The 20,873-nt window shown below is 44.9% G+C and overlaps 1 protein-coding gene and 1 long non-coding RNA gene across 4 annotated transcripts in view; one reads left to right on the top strand and one right to left on the bottom strand.

Annotated features, from left to right (window-relative positions):
• Positions 1 to 8,084: 8,084 nt before the first annotated feature.
• LOC149331408 (uncharacterized) lies at positions 8,085 to 16,400 on the bottom strand. 2 transcript variants are annotated; one of them, XR_016285045.1, is made up of 4 exons: positions 15,837 to 16,400; positions 13,674 to 14,000; positions 11,753 to 11,838; positions 8,085 to 11,673 (listed from the first exon to the last, which is right to left on the bottom strand). It is a non-coding gene; the product is annotated as an uncharacterized LOC149331408 (long non-coding RNA). The 2 variants fall into 2 exon arrangements; XR_016285044.1 differs by lacking the exon at positions 11,753 to 11,838.
• A 185-nt stretch (positions 16,401 to 16,585) lies between these two features.
• Positions 16,586 to 20,873, top strand: part of Wdr62 (WD repeat domain 62) — a 33,734-nt gene continuing 29,446 nt past the window's right edge. Inside the window, exons 1-3 of one of the 2 annotated variants that reach the window (XM_089556539.1) lie at positions 16,586 to 17,177; positions 17,851 to 17,940; positions 18,834 to 18,925. In XM_089556539.1, the coding sequence (XP_089412665.1) occupies positions 17,851 to 17,940; positions 18,834 to 18,925 (182 nt within the window). In that variant the 5' untranslated portion in view covers positions 16,586 to 17,177. Of the gene's footprint in view, positions 17,178 to 17,850; positions 17,941 to 18,489; positions 18,926 to 20,873 lie in introns of those variants that run through there. The other variant, XM_089556538.1, reaches the window with a different exon arrangement.

Genomic DNA, 20,873 nt, shown 5'->3' with positions numbered 1-20,873 from the left:
GCAAAATTTTGAAACGTCCCTAGCCATAGTTTCTAGGTCGCTGGCGTCTCCACGGTTGCCACGGTGACCATCGCTGTCATCGCCAACGCCACGGTGGTTTGTTGACATGGCTGCGATGGCTGTTCACCGCGCGGTGCATTGACGCGTGGTGAAAGTCATCAAAGGTTGGTGCAGTGGCGAGTAATATTGACCGCGCTAACGTCCGGACTTGTACCCCAGTGCCCTAGTGTTGTCTTTATTATGCAAGTTTGCAGTGCGACCTGTTCCAGCCGTGGTATGATATCGGAAGCCCCTAGAGACGTTTTGCAAGGCGGTGCTTGACTGAATTTGAGGTCACTTCAGTTCTCTTCGGCACCTTTCGGTATTGTATCTCGTGTTTGAACATTGCCTCCTCTAGAAGGAGGCAATGGTTTGAAGCATTGGATGAGTGTCGAAAATTATGTTTCCTTGTGTTGCGCGTAACTGATTCTGACCTGTACGTACTGATAGGATGAGCTCGTATGCATAAAAATGGTGGATACTGCGAGCCATTTGGCAGTTGCGGTACATATAAACTATGTTCCTGGAGTCCTGCATGTATGCCCACCGGCGACAAGCTATGCTAAAAAAAAATTAAAATGCGGAAGGAAGGCGGACTGGACGTACTACACGCTAGCCTTTGAAAGGACAACACGTCTTCCGTCTTAATGTTTAATATGCCTGCAGTGTCTACCCACCAACTAGCCAAGCTGTAATGGATTACTTCGCGTTGACACCCATGTTGCGCAAAGCACACGGTAGGCCACAGCTGCTTTGTACGACGCCGTAACGTTGCCCACGGAGAGACTTAACGCGACGCATCGTGCCACATGAACTATGATCCGTACGCCTCTTTCTTCGCTGATAGGCGTTTAGCGAATGTCGTAGTATGGTCACACCACCGAACCTTTGAATATGTAGAAAGCTGCTTTTCTTTTATCTATTTGGTGAAGTGTTTTTATACTCATTAAGTAGAACGTGTGGTTCTTGGTGTATTTCTTGTAACGTTCAGCATTGGAATAAAGCCAGACAAGGCCGAAGCTTGTTTTGCTTGCTCTGTCATTTCTGTAATGGTTTGTGATGAAGTGGGAGGCTTGACTTAGGCTTTCAGCATCCGCGTAGCCAGTGTGGCCCTTGGGTTTGTTTGGGAACGATGTTGGGTTATTGCGGTGTAAGTAAAACACAACACAGAGAGAAACGTAAACACTCGGGATGATCAGTTTCTTGCACTTTCTGTGTGTTACATTTTCTGAGCTTCAATTTCTAGACGCCATGAATGCATTCCAAATTTCACAGCTAGCTGTTTTTTCTGCTGCACCAGTTAGTGAAAACACAGACTGATGGGCAAGTTGGTATGACATAATAAGGCAAAAACAGCACACCTGCATAAGGAAGATGCTGCGTTTTGTCTCATCTTCCTTCATCCTTGTGCAGGTGCACTGTTTTAGCCTTATTAGTAAAAGTATGTTGTACAGGGACGTTGGATGCCATGCATGCCGTAATGCGCTGCGTTAACTAAATTTGTGCTAGCATTTGTAGCTAGAAGGGTTTCTTTTTGACATTAGCATTGTATAAGTGAATGTAATTTGTGCGCATACATGAATAGCATGCTGGCTTGGCCTTGTAGGCCGCTGCATCATTATGAAGTGTATGAGGTGTCACATTAATTGCACGCCTGCTTTTACTGCACGTTGCCAGTTCTGAGGGGAAAATCTGTTTTGTGTGGAGTCAGCAGTGATTAGGCAAGCGACCTTTAAATGCAAATAAGCTTGCTCCATAGATGGTAGCTCTGTGGGGCAATGGACACACACACAAAAAAAAGAGTAGCCATGACCTTTCAATATAAAGTGAAGAAGCAGCATAAACCAAACATCAACACGCCATGCATGTGACATGCTTCTCTGCATACAGTGAAGAGCTTAAAAATGCATGAAATGTAAACATGGCTTGTCTACTTATATTTGGTTGTTCCTTTTAGAGGGAAGCATGTTGACAAATTTTTTTCTGCTTTATGGCAAACGTCTAAAGGAGTGTGAGATTTCAGTAAGGAAACATTTACAGTTGGCCACATAAGTTTGAGGTATTCAAATTAGAAGGTCTGAAAAAGCTGTGTGCCTTTTCTTTCTAGCTGCATTCTAATTTTCATTCTTCGCTTGCCATGCTGCTGAATGGGTTGGTCTGCTGGTTCCTGAATTACTGTTTTTGTAATGTGCACAGTCAGAACATATGTATATCATGAGTATGAGGCAACATATTTAAAAGCACAATGTGAAAAGAGCTTGTGGATACATTTTTGAAGGTTGGCAGCTCAGTTCGCTGATATGTTTAGGTGCTTTTTATATTGTCAAGGCCCAGTAGGTATTAAAGGAGTAAAGACAACAAAATTTTAGTTGTTTCTTTCGGTTAGAATGATGCGCAGTACTTTAGAAAGACTAGACAGCTGCATGGATTGCGACAAGAGGCAATATATTTATAATTGCATTTTTTCTCTCACACTGCTTTAGCTTAAACAACCGAACGACGACTGTGATGTCAGGGATGTGTTCAGGTCATGTGAGGCATACAAAGACAGCAGTATTGTTGCAGCTTTGTTCATTGTTATTTGCATCAACTCGTACACAAACCTGTCTAAGAGTTGGAGTCACATAAAGTGAACAGGCAGCGATTATATCTCTTTTTGCATGCCTCATGTGACCTGAACATGTATCTGACTTCAGAGCAGTCATTCGGCTGTTAAAAACCGAAACCAGATGACACGAGAAAAAAAATTCAATTGTAAATTATTTAGCTGACAAAGTTAAAATCCACATGGTGGCTTGTGTACAGCATTGCCTAGTGCATCAGTGTAAAGAGAAATGCGCATCCAAAAATTTGGTTTCTCTACTCCATTAAAGATGTAGCCCATGACATGCTTGTGGCAGACCTTTGAGTTCATCATTCTTTTATGAGAGTTGTGAAACTGGCTCACTAGAGTGTAGCATATCAGGAGTCAGAGTGTTACTGGAGTAACTGACCTCATGGTGATTAAAATAGAAGAAAACTAGTTGAGTCCACAAAGAATGAGGTGCTCCTTTCAGAAGCAGAGCTGCTGTGAAGAATGTTCTATGAAAAGACAACCATCAGCTCTTTGCTACATTTCAGTTTATTATTTTCTTGAAGACCTAGTAACGGGTATTACAGAAATGATAAGAGGTACGTTACAGAAATAATTGGTACCTGCATATTAGCATGACAAGGGGTGACTAATAAAATTTTTGTAGGGGTCTATAGAATTTTGCCTCCATCGAAATGCGACCGCCACAGCCTGGATCGAACCCAGGTCTTTCGGGTCAACAGCCAAGCACCATAACCTCTGAGGCACCGCGGCGGCCAGTGATTTTCTATTACTGGCCCTCGGTACGGTGGGTTCACGGTTTTGCGGTAGAAATGTTATTGGTGTATGCCTGTTGTGCATATATTGGCTGAATATTTTTGTTCAAAGTAGTGCAAAATTTGTGAGTTCTTTTTTCTCTTAGAATCCACAATTCATACTATGGCAGCTGTTACACTTGTATGACACCTTGATAAAACTAGCCGAAAATTATGAGCTTAAGTGTGTAGCAAACCAAGAAGGGCATGGGACAATTATAGTAATTTAGATGGAGTGGGGAAGTTGTCTATTGTTAATTTTTAGATTGCAGATTTAGTAAAAGTAGATGATACCTAGGCAACATGTAAGACATAAAGCAGAGACCTGGACTTTTGGTTGCTTATAATGTGGTCAGCCGTTGCCCCGCTGCAATGGCTGAGTGGTTAGGGTGCCCGCTGCTGTTCCCAAGGACGGGTTCGATCCCAGTTGCGCCAGCTGCCTATCAGTGGAGGCGAAATGCTAGGCGTCTGTGTACTGAGTGACATCAGTGCTTGATAAAGAGCCCCATGTGGTCAAAATTAATCCGTAGCGCTGCACTATGGCGTTCCTCATAACCCATGTTGCCTTCGGACGTTAAACCCCATATTCTATACCATACCATAACTTTGACGTGTTCTGTGTGCTTGACCATTTAAGCTGCAGTAATTGCTGAGCACTTGTTGAGTTTTCATGAGTATTTTTATGTGTAAATGCACAATGTGTGACGGGGTGCATATCGACAATTACGTATGCATGGCACTCATGCTAAGACTGGCGTGCATGTGAATATTCGTGTCCATCGTGCAAATAAACGGAAGTTGCATAAATAGTGAACTAAATGTAGTGTCAAAATGTCTGTGAAAAAAAGATTGTCATGTTTGCATGTGCTGTTGAGTCATTTTGATTGTAATGGCAAGCGTGGTTACGTTAAAGATTTCAGCAATATCTCGGCACATTATGATTTTGAATGGTAAAATTTTGTCTGTCTTGCATCCGTTGCAGTTTCAAGTAAGGTGGACGCACACAGTTTCAACATTGCTGCCAACATGATTTGTGTGAATGGCTTTATTGTACACTGTTGGGAGTAAGGCTTCTAGTCCATCCGAAGTGCTCTGATGAAAAATACCATTTATAATGGTACTTGTGGTTCTTTCATGTCATTAAAACTAAACTCAAATAATAAATAATGTGAGTTTGAGCTGCATAAGTGAAAGTTATGTGACCGCTTTGTTCATGACAGTACATTTGGTTCGGTTCAATACGCTACAATGATAGAAGACCGTTTTGCTTTGAAACAGCAAATTGACATGCATTCAAGCTTGGGATGAGCAGCAAGAGAGAAAGCGTGCATATTGTTGACGATGCAATGTTGACCCTTAAGTGCCCCTGTTACGTTTTCAGTTTTCTTGCCTTAATTTTCTTATGGTCGCACTGGGCGACCCGATTTAGAAAACTGCCAAAAAATAGTCGCACGTCCTAGCTTTAGTCAAAACCAAGAAAAAGAAAACATGCATATTTATATTTTTGTTTTATTTGTATGAATCAATTTTATTGGCGTTTCCTTTGAATGAGTGTGTTGATTTTCGTCAACTGCATAAATGACTTTCTTATTTATGTTGCAATTTTTAACGTTTAATGCTTTTTTTTTTCTAGTTTATTGCTGGTGTCGGCTATTTGTATTTAATTTTCTTTGAGGGAGCGCGCGATGATGATGATGCTAGCGCTCTTACAGCGCCCCCTACAGTCAGTTAGCAAAGAAGAAAAAAAACAACATGGCGGTTGTTTACGTACGTTTGAATCGCGGTCGGCGGCTGTTGCGAGTGAAGTATTCTTCGGTGTCTCGTCTTTGTGGCGTGTGTAGTTCTTTAAATTTGCCCCTTTTTTGTTTGTGACCAGTAGACCGCCTATGGAATGCGTGTTTACCGCCCATGCGTCCCTAAAGGTGAGTGAGCAGGACGCAAGCCCGCGCCGTCCAGTACTGGCGTCCCTGATCTGGGTGTTTCCAGCTCATTCTGGAAAATATCTGTGCATATAACTCTTGTTATAATCATCACGATGCAGTGCGTGGGCTGTGATATGTCGTCGCATTGACTTTCTCATGATGCAAGGGTTGGAGAACATTGCAGCATGTCGTTTCCAGCCCGCCTTCGATCCTTCAAGACACTGATCTGGACACCAAATGGCGACAGTACCAGTTGACGACTGTTGTGGGTGCGAGGTGGCGTAGATCTGCTAGATCACAGAGAGAATCAATTGCCGGCAGAATAATCGCAAGACTAACCCACCTGTGGCTCGCAACCACCTCAGTGGACTGAAAAATGCTCGGGACAGAGCGAAGCAATAAAGCTGCAATAAAGCTGCACGGTGCGAACGCTAGATACGTTGCTTACGTCTCATGTTGTACCTATCTGAATTGAGTGTTCTGGAATGCACTGGCAGTGTGTACTTCTGCTCTTGGGACCGAGTCGTCCTTCATGGCGCAGAGAGTGCACTGAACGCATGTGCATACGCTGGGCGGCGCACCTTAAAAATAAAATTGTTTCCATGTTCACTGCATGTTTTCAAAGGCACATGAGTTCTAAGGTAATCCTCCGAGTTCTCGTTCTGCTGGTATAGTCATATTTGGTCTGTGCAATCAATGACTCTGTGCCCACATACTCTCAAAAAGCAAGATTTGTCAGATCTTTGCCAGCCAGAGATGATGTGCTGGCATGCATAAATTGATATATAGCATCGTAATAGTGTGACACTGAACACTTTATTAAGATGTAATAGCAAGTAATTTCGATGTTTGTGTAAGCCAGTGTATTTGCCTTCATTGAAAAAGATATTCAAGAAAGTGTTTTGGTGTTCGTATGAGGCGGGACAGAACTTGTGTACAAAGTATGTGATAGCCAAGTGCTCAGGGCGAAATGCCACCTATCACTGCCTCTCGCCGGGGCAGGTGGCTCTCTGGAATTCTTTACTTCAGCATACTGCACAACTAAAACGTGAAGAGCTGCGCTCAAATTTCGCTTTACCGACTGTAGTTATTGGCTGTCGTCTTTTTTTTTTGCACGTGGTTTACTGCTGATACAATAACACACATGGCTCAGTCTGTGCATTGTACTGTGTGCTACTTACTGCATGCAATGTGCAATGCTTCAAAAGCAAGGGTTCGGGCAAGTTGTTTGTTCTAGTTAAGGTTGGTCGCCGAACAGAAAGGGACGACACGGGAACCAGACACACAGCACCGACTATCGAGATTTCTGTCAGTGCTGCGTGTCCGGTTCTCATGTTCATGCTGTCTTTATTTCTTTGTAATGTGGCCAACCTTAGCTTCAAAAGCAGTCTTCGCACTATGTATAGGGAGAGTGCACAGAGAGGGCCTGGTAATAAGCGTGTTCATTTTGTGCTCGTGTCTGTGTACAGCACCTGGTGCTAACTGCTCGCTATACTGCACATTTAAATTTAGGTGCCAAATGTACTTCCTTGTGATGCAGTGTGTGCACACCAGGGAATGATCTCGCATTTTGCATGGTGCAGCGAGTACCCTTCTCCTTAACATGTAACAAACTGTAGCTGCCTTTCAAAAATATCATTTTAGTGCATCAGCATCAGAACCCCCTACGTTGGAATAATCCGTCGGTCTGAAGCCTCAGGTGACAGAGTGGAGGGAGTGAAATCCACCTTCACGAAATTGCAGGGAAGAGGGAAGAAGAGAGGGCGGGAGGAGGCGGTTGGCAAGCGGTTGAAAATCTGAGTCGAAGGGTGGAGAGAGTGGATGTGTCACTGATGGATGGGATTTCATCGGGTGAGTGGAGTGGGGGTGTCACGTAGTGATTGATGGTACCCATTCGTACAGTCTTACCCTGTCAGTGGCTGCTCGGTCCGGCAGGAACATAATGCTAACTTTGGCTTATGGGGTTTAACGTCCCAAAGCGACTCAGGCTATGAGGGGCGCCACAGTGGAGGGATCCAGTAATTTCGACCAACAGTGGCCCTTAACGTGCTCCGACATCGCACAGCATCTGGGCCTGTAGTGTGTCACCATCGGAATACAACTGCCGCAGCCGGGATCATACCAGCGTCTAATGGAATTTGTTTAATTTTGTCGTTACACTCACAGTAAGATTAGTCTTTCCCACGTACAAGTTGTATTTAATGTCAGAGTCCAAGGAAGGGCAGCTTTCCAAAGCCACAGCTGGGCTTGTACGGCATAATTAAGCAGCATTAACATCCTTTAGAATCAATTAACGTGTTTGTACTATGATTACACAATGGACACGGTATTTATCAAGGCAAACAATGGCAGCGTATATATGCCTGCAAATGTTTAAATCAAGAATAGTATCTGCTAGCTTATTAAAAATATATCATTTATAAAAATGACCGTCCAACTTCTCAGAAGTACCAAATCTGTGGAGAAATACAAATTGCAGATTGCCAATATGCCTAGGAAAATACATTTTGGCTGTCAAAAAAGGATTAGGAGCACTTTATTATTAATTACGCGAGGATTGTGGAGAGATGGGTCGGGTCACACCCAATAGTGCAAAACATGAACCCTTAGAAAAGATGCGAAGTTGTGGCGCCTATGCACTCATATGCTGTGCATAATGGGCTGCCTTGCATTACCATAACCTGTCCAGGTAGACTGCCACAAGTCAATAAAAATCTCCGATATATACAACCGCAGTTTTCAGTTAGGTAGACATTTTATTTGCGACATTCTTAATCTAGCTGGCAGGCTATCACCAGCCCGAGGTGAATGTGACGTGCAGGATGAAATGGGTGCCATATCTGGATACTGGAGTAAATGTGATGTGATGAGCCTTGGGAGCATTCCTCTTCACATGGCGCCAGGCAGTCTTGCGGCCACATAATACGGCTGACAGTGCTTCATTCTGTAACCTGTAATACCGCAGTTACTTGCATCATGGATGCAGTTTCTTGTGGGAAAAAATTAGAATGGTAAGTTTGGTGCATTTATTACATGGTGTAAACCATGGTGTGGTCAGTTGAACTTTCCCCAGATTTTGATGATTGATGTAGGGAAAGCATTTATTATGCAAATGCATCCATTATTTAAGTAAATATGGTGTACAGAAACCTGGAATGGAAACAGAAATCAGCATCTGCAGGATTGAAACAAATTCCTAAGAACTTTGCCACAGCACCATACCCATGACTGCCAAGCCACATTTTAGCCCCTAGCCTTTCACTCTACACTGTCCTTAATCTGTTCATTCCCAATGGGCCAGACATGAGGCCGTATGACACTCGGGTATCCGTATCTGCCTATATGGACATGCCACGTTGTCTACTACACAGCTTTTTAAACACTTGTAGCAACAGAGTCAGTTTTCTGAGAAGTATGAAACTTTGTTGCAATTAGTTTTATGACACACCCAGCACATTAACAGGCATTCTAGCCAAATTATAATTTCATTGCAGTTGGGTTTTGAAGCATTTTTCATTAATAATGAGTAAAAAGGAAATGACATTAACTGGGCACTATATGTTTCATCTAAGCTGCCTTCTCGACAAATAGGGGCATTTTAGAATTTCTAGGCAACAAAATTGGCACAGTGTTCCCATCACACAACAGAAGGCTGATTGCTTGGAAGGCTGGTGGAGAGACACTGTGTAAGAGCCAAGCAAGTTCATTTATGAAGTGCTTTATCATGTTAGGGAAGGCTATTCACGGCTGTTTCTACCATGGCAATATAAGTTCGTGTCACAAATTGCACCAGCAATGCTCTGAAAAATGAGTAATACTGTTTTTCTGTTGCAGCAGTATTCTCTTTGCAAAATAAGATGAATAGTAGTTTTCGCTGCAGCTTTCAGTGTGCAAGATGACAGCTACGGCTTAGCCTTTTGTCAAGAATACTTTTTCTCATATGCATTGCAGAACTGTAGAACCACATATTGTCAACTGTCCTAAAAGGCAAGGTGTGTTGCTGGGCGAGTTGGTTGGGGTACATCTTGAGAAAAGCAGCGCTTGCAGACAAAGGAAACAAGAAGGACACACAACTGCGCTGTTTTTTTTTTGTGTGTCCTTCTTGTTCTGGTCCTTTGTCTGCAAGCGCTGTTTTTCTCAAGATGTCCTAAAAGGGCGGTGCACTGTGACAGCACGACGCAACAAAGAGGAATGCAGCATGGAGCGACACTTCATACTAATTTTATTGAAGAGCGCATGCCTCTCTGAGTGCATCACATGCATACAAAATGAAATCAAGCAGGGATGACGAAGAAATAAAATTATAGTGAATGCAAGGCAGGTATGAACAAGAAAATGAGTGCACTAATTTCCCAAAGATGAAAAATGTTTGCCAATTGTCAGAAGTTCTCTGTTGAGCAGTGCCAGAGAGGGCGTACTCACACAAGCAGATTCTGAGTAGGGAATGAGGGGCCTGAAATATCTCAATTTCTTAATTGTCGGGTTTAACATTCGGGAGCGACACATGGGCTATGAGGGACACCATAATGGAGGTCTCTGGATTAATTTACGCCACCTGGGGCCCTTTAATGCACGCTGACTTTGCACAGCACATGGCCATCTTTGTATTTTGCCTCCACTGAAATGTGGCCGCCATGGCCGGATCAAACCCACAGCCTTCGGGTAAGCAGTCTAAGAATGCCAGAGCCACTGAGGCGCCGTGGCGGGATGAGTTCTCCATTCCTAGGAGGAAAGTTTCGGGAAAAAGGAATGACTAGAAAAGAAATACCAGAGGCCTGTAGTGCACCCTCAATGGTGCTGCTTGATATGGGATATGATGGCGCACCTTTCTCATGACCATGTGGGCTTCAAGAAAATTAGCAAATGGCACTCCTCTTCCCTGCTGTGTCTTGAGCTTGCTATGCTAAAGCACTTTGTCAGAATAGCCTGCCAACTAGCTCATAACATAATCCTAATCCCTCACCTGAAATCTGCCATCTTCAGCTGGCAGGGCCTACAAACGCCAGCACAGTCAGATGCTACTTTCTGGCTGCTGTGCATCTGGCACGAGTGTAGCTCCATTATAGCAACAGCATGCATGTGCTTGCACATGTGCACATGCGTTGCATGGTCAACACGTACATGTGTACATGTTGTGGCAAGCCTCGCACTGCTCACTATGAAGCTCGCAGCCAATGCATGATTTGCTAGTTCTTTCCACTGTGTGCTTGAAGTTCACCAAACTTTGTGACTTTACATGCCACTGGCCATCTCCCACTCTCTCAGTACTGGACTTAGAAAGCTCAATCCCCACTTTACGCTTCCTAAATAGGGCAGATTTGCGGTGGTCTGCTCCTCCTTTGACACCTGTTGTAAAGTTTTTCGGATGTGAAATTGAAGAGTACTTTGATTAATGTATTCAATCACCCATTTACCTAGCCACCAAAGTGAGAGTACTTCATTGCCTTGTGCATTGACTCCAAGTGATTATTTTTTGTTAATCCAATGTACTGCCTATAGCAGTAAGCCCACTGACATGCCCTCATTGCGTATGTTTTCTCAAAATTTCTGACGAAGCCAAAGGCAATTAAGCTGATGCTCTTTGGAGTGGATACCAAGAAGTGCAGGGAGCAACTGTTGAGAGTCAGTCTCATCTGTCCACTTCATCAGAGTGTGCAGCGTGTCCCTTGTTGTACTCCTGCAGTCCTTGTTTGTGACTGTATTCAGGTGCGTGCTCCAGTTGTGTAGCACCTGCCAGCTGCAAAGCAGTCGACTCCTCAAGGGACCCATCACCTGCTCCCATGCACTGCCATAAACAGGGGCATCATCAGACATAAATGCCTGACATGGTATTGTGTTTTTTCTTTGATGGCCTCGAAAAACCTCACCACAGTGCCCGTGTTCACCCTTTTTGAAATCAAGTAGGCACACGGGATACCAAAGGCATCTTGAGAAATTGTAAGCAGGGTTGTCAGTTGGAATTAGTACTTATTTATGCCATGGGTGGAGTCAATGCACAGTTTCGCTGCCCCCAATTCATAAAGGAGCTCTCGTTGTGGGAACGTCATTAATGCTCGCTCAAAGTCACCATCATGACTGTTGGGGTCACCCTTCTTCCTGTAATACAACAGTGGCGACTCATTTTCTTCCCTCCTTTCTTCGACCCATAATTCAACACTCTTAAAATTGTCTGCATCTCTCTGCTCTGTTTTGCCAATCCTAAACTTATCTGCAATGTTACGGAGGTCCTTAGTGGTCACAAGTTGCATCCGTGGGCTTGATCCACTTGTACCTGCTCGGATGTTGTGCACAATGGTTTTTTCTGGCACTCCTTCTGCTAACCGGCCTGAAAATGGTACAGAAAAAAACTGTTAACATCTCTGGTGGTTCATCTGCCTGCAGCCATGTAATAAAGTGACAAATACTTCTGGTCGGATTCCTTCGTCTTGCACTTTGTTCCTTTTCACAGGTGACACACAGTTCATCTTACTTTCATTTCACTTTTGTGGCACTGCAAAGCACACGACAAAATGGTTGTTTCAAAGGCAGATGGACTTTATTTTTATGAGCTTGAGTGTTTAAACTTGCATACTGCAATGCAAAACAGGGAAGTTATATACAGCGTGTTATAAATGCAGAATATAACAGCACTGAAAATGTGGACAAGAAAAGAATAAGGACGTGTGCTTCTCATCCTGTCCCATTTCATTCTGCATATTCAAAAAATGCACCAATTCGCCTGACAGCAACCGTTAAAGGAGTAGGGACACCAAATTTTTGAACGCGATCTTTGTTTCTTTGGACTTTTGCACAAGACAATAGTGTACACGAGTCACAATGTAGAATTCACTTACGCCAGGTGAGTAATTTCTAAGTGAATATTTTTCTCATGCTGTTTCAGTTTCAACACCTAAATGACTGCTGCTAAGTCAGAGACAATTGGAGGGCATGCCAGTCATACATAAACTGAAATATAAATGCTGCTTGCTCGTTTCCTTTTTTTGCGATTTCAACTCTTGTGCAGGCTTGTGTTTTATATTAGTGGTTTTTGAGGAAAGGAAATGGTGCAGTAACTGCCTCAACCATGCCTTGAAGGAAAGAAGGAGTGAAAGAAGCAAGAGAGAAAGAGGTGCTGTAGTGGAGGGCTCCGTAATAATTTCGACCGCCTGGGGATCTTTGGGCACTGACACTGCGCAGCACGTGGGCACCTCTTGCCTCCATCGAAACTCAGCTGCCGCAGCCGGGTTCTAACCCGGGTACTCCAGCTTAGTAGCTGAACACTCAAACCACAGCCGTTCCTGTGAGCATTACTGATGAAGTGCCAAAACAGCCAAATAATTCTAATTAATGAAAGTTCACTGCAGACGATCTATCTTATGAGAAAAAACATGGCCCTTATACAACCATTAGACTGGTGGCGTTGCATTGATCAGCAACAAAATGCCTACGCTTTTGACAGGCAGCCAAAAAAAAGAGGCTAGCATCAAGTGCAACTGTCAGTCATTCAAGACACGTTTCATGGAGCTCAAGCCGACTTCTTACGGATGAAGTTTCAACGTCAGCCAATTGAGCGACAGACCTAGGATAGTCAATGAAACCAGCAGAAAAACAAAAGAACAGACATTGGAGTAGTTCAGTGCTAGATGACATTCCTAATTATGTTCAGTTCGAAAGACTGGACCCCTTCCACAAAGCATTTCTAAACTAAACGGCATGAAGTTCATACAGACTGTGCTGTGCATGCGATGTGCCGTGGATCAATTGTTTTTCACCCTTCGATGCGACCAAGTAGGCTCAAGTGAATTGCACTACAGTCAGATACAACTCGAGAACGAAGTGGCAGATGGCCCTTAAAGAAGACCCCCCAGTCAATGGCGTCAGCTGATTTTCATCAGTTAATCCAGTTAAAGCCATAACTAATCCCCTTTCACCTGCCACCCTCCTACAATGCTACCCCCTAGGATTAACCATGACATCATGAGAATCGGTCGACGCCATTGGATGGCAGGCTTCCTTTGAGGGGCATTGGCCGCTGGGTTCTTAAGCTGTGCCTTACTATAACTTCTTCCGCCCCCTCGTTTTGTGGGACATGCCTTCTCCCACTTTACAATAGGCATTTTCGTGTTGTCCCACCTCTTTTGTGCCATAGATGCATCGCAGAATAATAAAAATCATTGAAATGATCACTCGAGTTAATGAGCAATATCTTCCCCCTAAAATACATTTCTATTGCACTTTCGTCTCCCATTTATGAAAGGTTGGTGGAGTGTAGCTTCTAAACGTTTTCACATTCCGGTACAATCAACACAGCATGCACAAATGCTTTGTACAAGAGGAGTGGCTAACCTGCAAGCACTCTGGCATCATCGTGGGACAGCCTTTGGTGGCAGGCCTCATTGAAGTGTCCGTAGTGTTTCTTTTGAAACAATACATATACCTTGCCCTCTTTCTCCATGACCTCTAGAGTAGCAAAGCAGTGTTTGCCGATTTTGCAGCTTCCTTGCCCCTTTTCCTGCCTTTGGCGCTGTTCTATAGGAAGCTCTTCGTACGAGCCGGAACGGTGGCAGTGCAGGTAGCGTATAAAAACCCTTGGTGCACATTCCTTCTTTCCTGTAGAAGCTGTAAAATGGCAGCAAGTTTTGCTTTCTTCTCTGTCTTTCCAGGCGCAAAATCCTGAAATGGAAAGATTGTAAACATAACTAAGCACTCCATATAGTCTTAGTTAATTATTAGTGTGAAAGCACAATTCCGAACGGTAAACCCCGAGCAAGATCCTGCGATGTATGTGGGTTTGTGCCAAGAGCATAGCAACGGCGACATAGCAACCACAGCCTCATAGCAGAATTGTAACATAGTTACGACACGATGCCAACATATGATGTTAAGTCCATGACCACTCATGACTAAAGCTTATGCGCCAATAAATCCAACACAACAACAACAACTCATGACTAATATGAAATTTTTAAAAATTGAGGCGTGAACAAAGGTGGGCTCCATTTTGATAAAAACGTGTACACAATGATAGCAGATGAATAACGGCATAAGGCATCCTTAGAAAGCCAACAGTAAAGTAACAAGACAAGGCAACGTTCATGAAATTCTGCTTTTGCACGTTTATAAAATTTCGGCAAAACTTCTCTGTCAATTTTTTGTGTATCACACTACTTTCATTTTTTGAAAAGCAAGGCCAAATTAAAGTCTGTACTTTTTACATACACTAATGAAAAATGCATGTGCTATGGAGTGGGCACATATGCAGTACTCTCGCACTACTACTGGCGCTCTGCCTCTGCCAAGTGCGCATGACAATCACAGATTTAGCTTCACATTTTTAGCCTTTTGCCTGCAGTGCAGAACTGCATTTCCCAGCTTTTTTATTGTTAAAAATTTATCAGTCATTCGCTTACTGTTTTTTCCTGCTATAGCGCATGGGGAACAATTTTTGGAGAAAATTATTAAGTTCAGGTTAAGTTATTACACGGACTGTTACATGGAAGTATTTCAATTTTACTACATCCTGCAAAAACTCATTCCTGCACAGCAACCTTTTACATGGCCCTGTCCTTTGACCACAAATTCAGGTCAGCGCTGTTGACTTCTAAAGGCAGAACAATGCTGGGCATTCTTCCTACACACTTCTGCGTGTTGCGATTGCCATGGCTTCAGCGCTGCTAAGCTGGTGCATGCCGCGACAATGTTGTGTGTCCTGTCGAGACATTGCAGGTGCCTGCAACAAAGCATAAGCAAGGCCTGTAGCAGCGAGTCTGCTCCAAGGACCAGTTTTTTTCCTGCAGTTTTTTTCCACTTTAAATATGAAAGAGAGTGCACTGCTTGTCACTTTGCTTATGGAGGAGCTAGGACACCAAAAAAAAATTCTGCAGACACACATAAGACTGCTTACCAGCGAGAATGCCAAAGCATTAAAGTGCACAGTCATGCTATGTTGCAGAATGATGAGTCATGAGTGCAAGGCATGAATACGCAACTTTGTACAAACTCTGCACACCTTATGTTACTAGTAAAGTGCTGAGTCATGCTACACTTCAGAATTACGAGGAGTCAAAACTATGACTACCTAAACTTTGTACAAACTATACCTTACATTACAAATAAGTGCAAAATGACTATGACAAGTCATGGCTTTCAAAGGTTATAGTACCTTACGTTGCACATTTCACTCGAATGCCCGCAAAGGCTACCTCTGCAGATCTGTCGCACTAGACTAAGCCCATTGAAATCTTCATGGTTCCTTTAAAAACGTGCATGTCATCGCTAAGTTTTCGTGCACAAAACCACGTGCAAGTTTCCCCAGGTGAGTGTAAGCCCGTAAATAAAAAAAAAAGAACGCGCTTTGTGTTTACAAACTTAAAATGCGCGCACTCGAAAAGTCAATAAACTGCAACTTTTCAATCGGTAATCTAAGCGCGCGACTGCATCCCGCTTTGGCCCTTTATTGCTTTGATCACTGCGTGCGTGCATGCAACAGTTATAGACTTCGTTTCTTACCTTTATTATTAGAGCCGAAGACTAGATTCTCCACCTCTTCCTCGAAGTTGTGGTGCCGTCGCAGGTCACGAAGGGCGACAAAATGCTTCGGACGTAAGTCGCACAAGAACGGCCGTGCCTTACTACATGTTGTTGTGACTGGGAGAAAGCCTACTGGCTGGAGCCGAGCCACCACCGCTGCCGCGTGCAGATAGAGGAGAGATCAGAGGAAAGAGAAAAAGAAAAGACGCGTCGCAGCAACAACTGCGTCCTTCCCCATGAATATCCTTGATGGGTGTTTTTAAATTACTAGTATTGAAGAACGCCTTGTCGCAAACCGCTGAAGCAACGCCATCGCACGTGTCCGTCTCCATGCTCAAGGCAAAAAAATAAACAAGCGAGCAAGAAATGCACCTTGGGATACCTCGGGATAGTGAGCAAGGATTTTCACGAAGAGTTGAGATTTTCCCTGTCGGTTGAAGCGCAGTGTTCCCCAAAAGTCCCCACAGAGTGACGTAGAGTAGAGCAGTGACGTCTGTCCTCGGTTGGCCAATCGCGACGAGGATCACCTTCCTCTGAATACGCCCTCCGAACACAAGGCACAAGACTGGTGCTGCCTCATGCGGCGGCACGCCGCAGACACAATTAATTCAGTTTTAATTTAATTAATTACTTTTTATAGCTTCTTGTTGTACAGATTTTTTCTTAGAGGATACTTTTTGTGCGCACTGTGTGCGATTGTAACAAATAACCAAAGAAAAGAAACATCGGTCACGTATTTTGTTGAAACGTTATTTAATGCAGTACTTTCGCGTGGTTTTCGTGAAATTTTAAATTCTGTTGAAGGCATAATTTTCTCCCGGTGAGCACTAAACGAGTACGGAAATGTGGTTGTCTTTTTTATATTACTTTTTCTCGCCGTGAGTAGCGTACGCTGCGTGCGTGACAGGCGGCAACAGTTGAGGGTGGCTAATGGGCCCGATTCTTGTGGCAAAGTGGAAAGACCGGGCGAGCTCTTCGCGATCTTAGCCATGTCTTCTTCACCGCAACATCTACGTTGGATGTGGACGTAGAAGCAAAGGAGTGACGTGTGCGTGCGTGTGTGTGTGTTCTGTACGGCGAGCCTCCTCTAGCAAAGCTGGAAGTTGGAAGAGCAGCAACGAGCAGAGCCGTGCGAGATTTGTCTGCTCCTTGTCTGAATCGCTGCTGACGTGTGTGGAGCGCATGTGTTGGTGGCCGTTTTGAGCGTCGTGTCAGTGCTCAAAGGGAGGATTTATCCGTACTCGTGACTGCGTTGATGCACGCTGTCGAGTTGTCGGCTGATGCTTCGACCTGCTGCAAGCCCGCCTGCCGTCACTCCAGGTAAACGCCTCCCTCTTGGTCAAGCCTGTCGGGTGCTCCGCTCGCTGACGGCATGCAGTACTTGCGGCCCCTGCGGTCTGCTAGACAAAGGCGACATCGATTATAAGCACAAAAGAACATCGCGAACGCAGCCTAAGGCATGTCACGATACGAGCAAACGTCACAGTGATTAGCTCTTCTGTGTCAGAACAGAGTGCACGATTCCGGCGCGTTTTGATCTTTGTGGGTCATAGCGGATTTGGTTTCACGCTCACGAGCGCTTTGCCTGGATTGCCTGGAGCCTTCTCGGCCTATCGGCAACGGTTCTGGTATAAACGAGAGCCCTAATCGCACGTCGTCTGTACGGAAACGGCCTCACAAATTAATTTACCCACAGTAGTATACATGCATTTCCAGTGCGCATTCTAACCGCTGTCTACCTTTCGTGCGCACCGAATGCGCTCACGATATAGTTTTGTTTTCCCGTGTTTTACCGGCCGGTGGTTATCGAAACGAAACTGATCGTGTTTAGTCTCACGCGGAAGGCTTTGCAGATAAGTAAACAAGCGGGCGACAGTCTCGTCTTCTATTCATAGGCTACTGTAGCTGACAGGTCTGCATTTGCCGCAGCTGCGCAGTCGAGTGTGTGTGGAGTCTGCAGTGAGTGATGATGCGTTGTTCGATGCCCATACAGATGGAGGATCCTTGCAGTGGGGTGCCTCGCTTGGTGCGGGCACCGGCCCTCAAGAGGGGCCGTGGAGACACGACGCCTCTCTCGGAGCGGGTAAGCGCGCCCAGTATCCAAACTCCGTGGTGTCCGAACCACCTGTTGTTCGTTGGCCGCACGCAGCGCGCAAGCCGCCTAGTTCTCCAGCCGGGAGCTAGTGACTATCCCCGACAACCGCGCTCTTCAAAAACGTCGTGGGCCCTATGACCTCCGAATACTGCTTTTTGCCGGTTGAACTTCTGTCTCCTCCTGAGAAAAACGTAACATACTGCAGCTCTGAGAAACAACACTACAGTGCGTGAAATCGGGGCGCTCAAACTTCCTCGAATTTCAAGTTCAGTGTCGTGTTTGTATGTTGCACCGTCGTCCTGTCCGACGGCTTCAGTGTGTCACGCAGTTCATAGCATCGACTAGTTCACATTCAGGAACTGCTATCGGGAGAGATCGGAATAACCGATACGTGCCGTTCACTGGCCCGACGAAGTTGCATAACGTTCGATGCAGGCGCGCTTTGAAGCTTCCCGCTCGCGTCGGTTTATATGCATCGACTAGCTCATTTCGAAGGCGCGGTGGTGACGGAATCAGAGAGCATAGTCAGGTAGATGCGCTTACGCGACTCTATAGAGGCGGTCCCGCTTCGTGCGCGCTCCGTGCATTGCTTACCGCTCGTCGATCGGGTTGTGACCGGGAGTTGCGGCGTTTCGCCCGCGGTTTGCGACTCCTGTTTGCTGCTGGTTGGCTGGCCGGGGCTCTCTCCTTGAGACATGCGCCGGGCACCGCGCCTTGTTTGACTACGCGACGGAGGCGAGGGCGGCCTTAGCGTTGGCGTCGTGTGGGCGTCGGTCCTGGGGAGCAATATGCGTCCCGAGGCGGCGACGGGCTTCGGGCTGTCGCTGCCCGCTACGCCGGAGGAAGGGTCTGAAGCGGCCCCGGCTGCACCTCTCCTGCAGGTCAAGCTCGACCGGGTGCTGGGCCTGACGGTGACGAGCAGCGCGGCGCTCGACTGTGACCCCAGCTCGGGCCTGGTCGCCTACCCCGCCGGGTGAGTCTGGTTACCGCCGCTGAGATGAGGCACCGCTCACAAAAGTGCCCGCGAGAGAGTGGTCCCTTTCATTCTCTCTCACCCCCTCTCGTCAGTGGACGATAGTGGTTTCGGAAGCACCCCCAGTGAAGAAGAGACCGCATGAAACTTTAAAAGTGACATTTGGGGCCAACTAGTTTCCATTTGGGTTACAGCTACTTGTATCATTGGAAGTTTTGATTTGTCCGATGTGCCCTGGGGGAACCAAAAAGTTGGAGTGTATTTCAGACAAAAGTATAATTACCTTAACGCCCACCTAAACACTGGCAAACACATTACAAAGGTTAGCATCAGCTACAGCTGCACAGATTGTTGCCATTTAGTTGCGCTCCTGGGGATGTTAAAGGTAGCTGTTTGTTATAAATGATCCCTTTCGGATTAAGACAAAATGGAGTACGTTTCGAACAAAAGATACTTTAATGCACATGAGTGCTGCCAAACTTGATATAAAAGTTGGCTTCAGATATGGTTGCCATGGTTTTAGCCATTTGACAGCACTGGGGTGATGGTTACTGATTTGTTCAAAATGGTCTCCTTTTGACTTGGACAAAACATGGGTGTGCTGTTTGCTGAGTTAACATCGTATGTTTGTGTGAAATACACCCGCGCTACTGATATTGGAAGTGCACAGTAGATAGGATCAGAAGATTGTGGGCAGCTAGTGCTGCCGAAGGATTGAAACATGGCATTGACTGACTACTTATTAAGTCTAGTTAACACCAGCTTTGCAATGCTAGCAGGCCATCAGCTACAGAAATGAAGGTCGCTTGATACAGGTAGTTTCGTGAAGTAAACTGCATTGTTTTTGCAGTGGAATTTGTGCGTAAGAGGTGAAGTGCTTGCATAGATTATATTTTGCAATTCATTCTTTGAAAGGAGTGTAGACACCAGATTTTGGTTGCATGTTTTCTTCTTTGTACTGATGCGTAAGGCATTTCTATACGTGGACCACCATTTGCTTACTATCGCTAAATAATTTATCATTGTATTTGTTCTCTCGCCTGTTTCAGCTTCAGTTTCAGCTGCCGAGCAATGGCTATGATGTTAAAGGTAAGAATAGGTCATGTGAGGCATGAAGAAAACTGCAATATAATTGCTGCTTCGTCGTTTTAATTCATTACAGCGCTAAATCCAGCCTGCCTCAAGAGCACGAATCACAACAAGTGAACAAGCAGCAATTATATTGCAGTTTTATTCATGCCTCACGTGACCTATACTGACCGTTGACGTCGTAGCCATTGCTTGGCAGCTGGAACTAAAGTTGAACAAGTGAGAAGAGATTCAGTTGTAATTTATTTAGAAGTTGTAGGTGAATACCACGCGGCGATCCATAATATAGACTAGCATCTTATATAGCATTACAAAGAAAAAGAAATGCAACTAAAGTTTTTATGTTTGTTCTTCTGTAAGGGGCTTACTAGAAAACTGGTTCAAAGCGTACACTTTTCTGACCCGATGTTGAAAAACAGCACTATCTGAGTGCTTTTTTTTTTACCGAGAGTATATCCATACCTGAATTGTTCTTGACATTTCATATGTTAAACACCACATGCATTTTCAGAAAACAAAGGATAGAGCTATATTTCCTGTTGCTCCAGTTTTGCATTTTGTGCTGGCATTCTTTTGTTCAACTTGAAAAAGATGTTGTCAGTGCATGGCCCGTATTCAAACTTGCGACCCTCTAGAAAACACCTCCTTCGGCAGCACCTTATTGGTTGAAAGGGACATTTTCGAAAGGGGCATGAATTAGAATAACGGGCCTTGGCCCCGGGCTCTCCAGGGACGAGCGCAGTGCACGTGATCTTTCGGTGAATTCCTCCAGGAAAATAATTTGTCAATCACATGTCACTTATTTGAGGTCCTCAGTGGAGGGGAAGTCACAGAAAGTACAAAACTAGGGGCAATTTCA

This window comes from Amblyomma mixtum, chromosome 8 (genome assembly GCF_055824585.1).
Source record: "Amblyomma mixtum isolate Tamu chromosome 8, ASM5582458v1, whole genome shotgun sequence".
Classification (NCBI taxonomy): Eukaryota; Metazoa; Arthropoda; class Arachnida; order Ixodida; family Ixodidae; genus Amblyomma; species Amblyomma mixtum.
The sequence above is the reverse complement of the archived record's forward strand: the minus strand, read 5'-3'. Positions and strand labels throughout refer to the sequence as shown.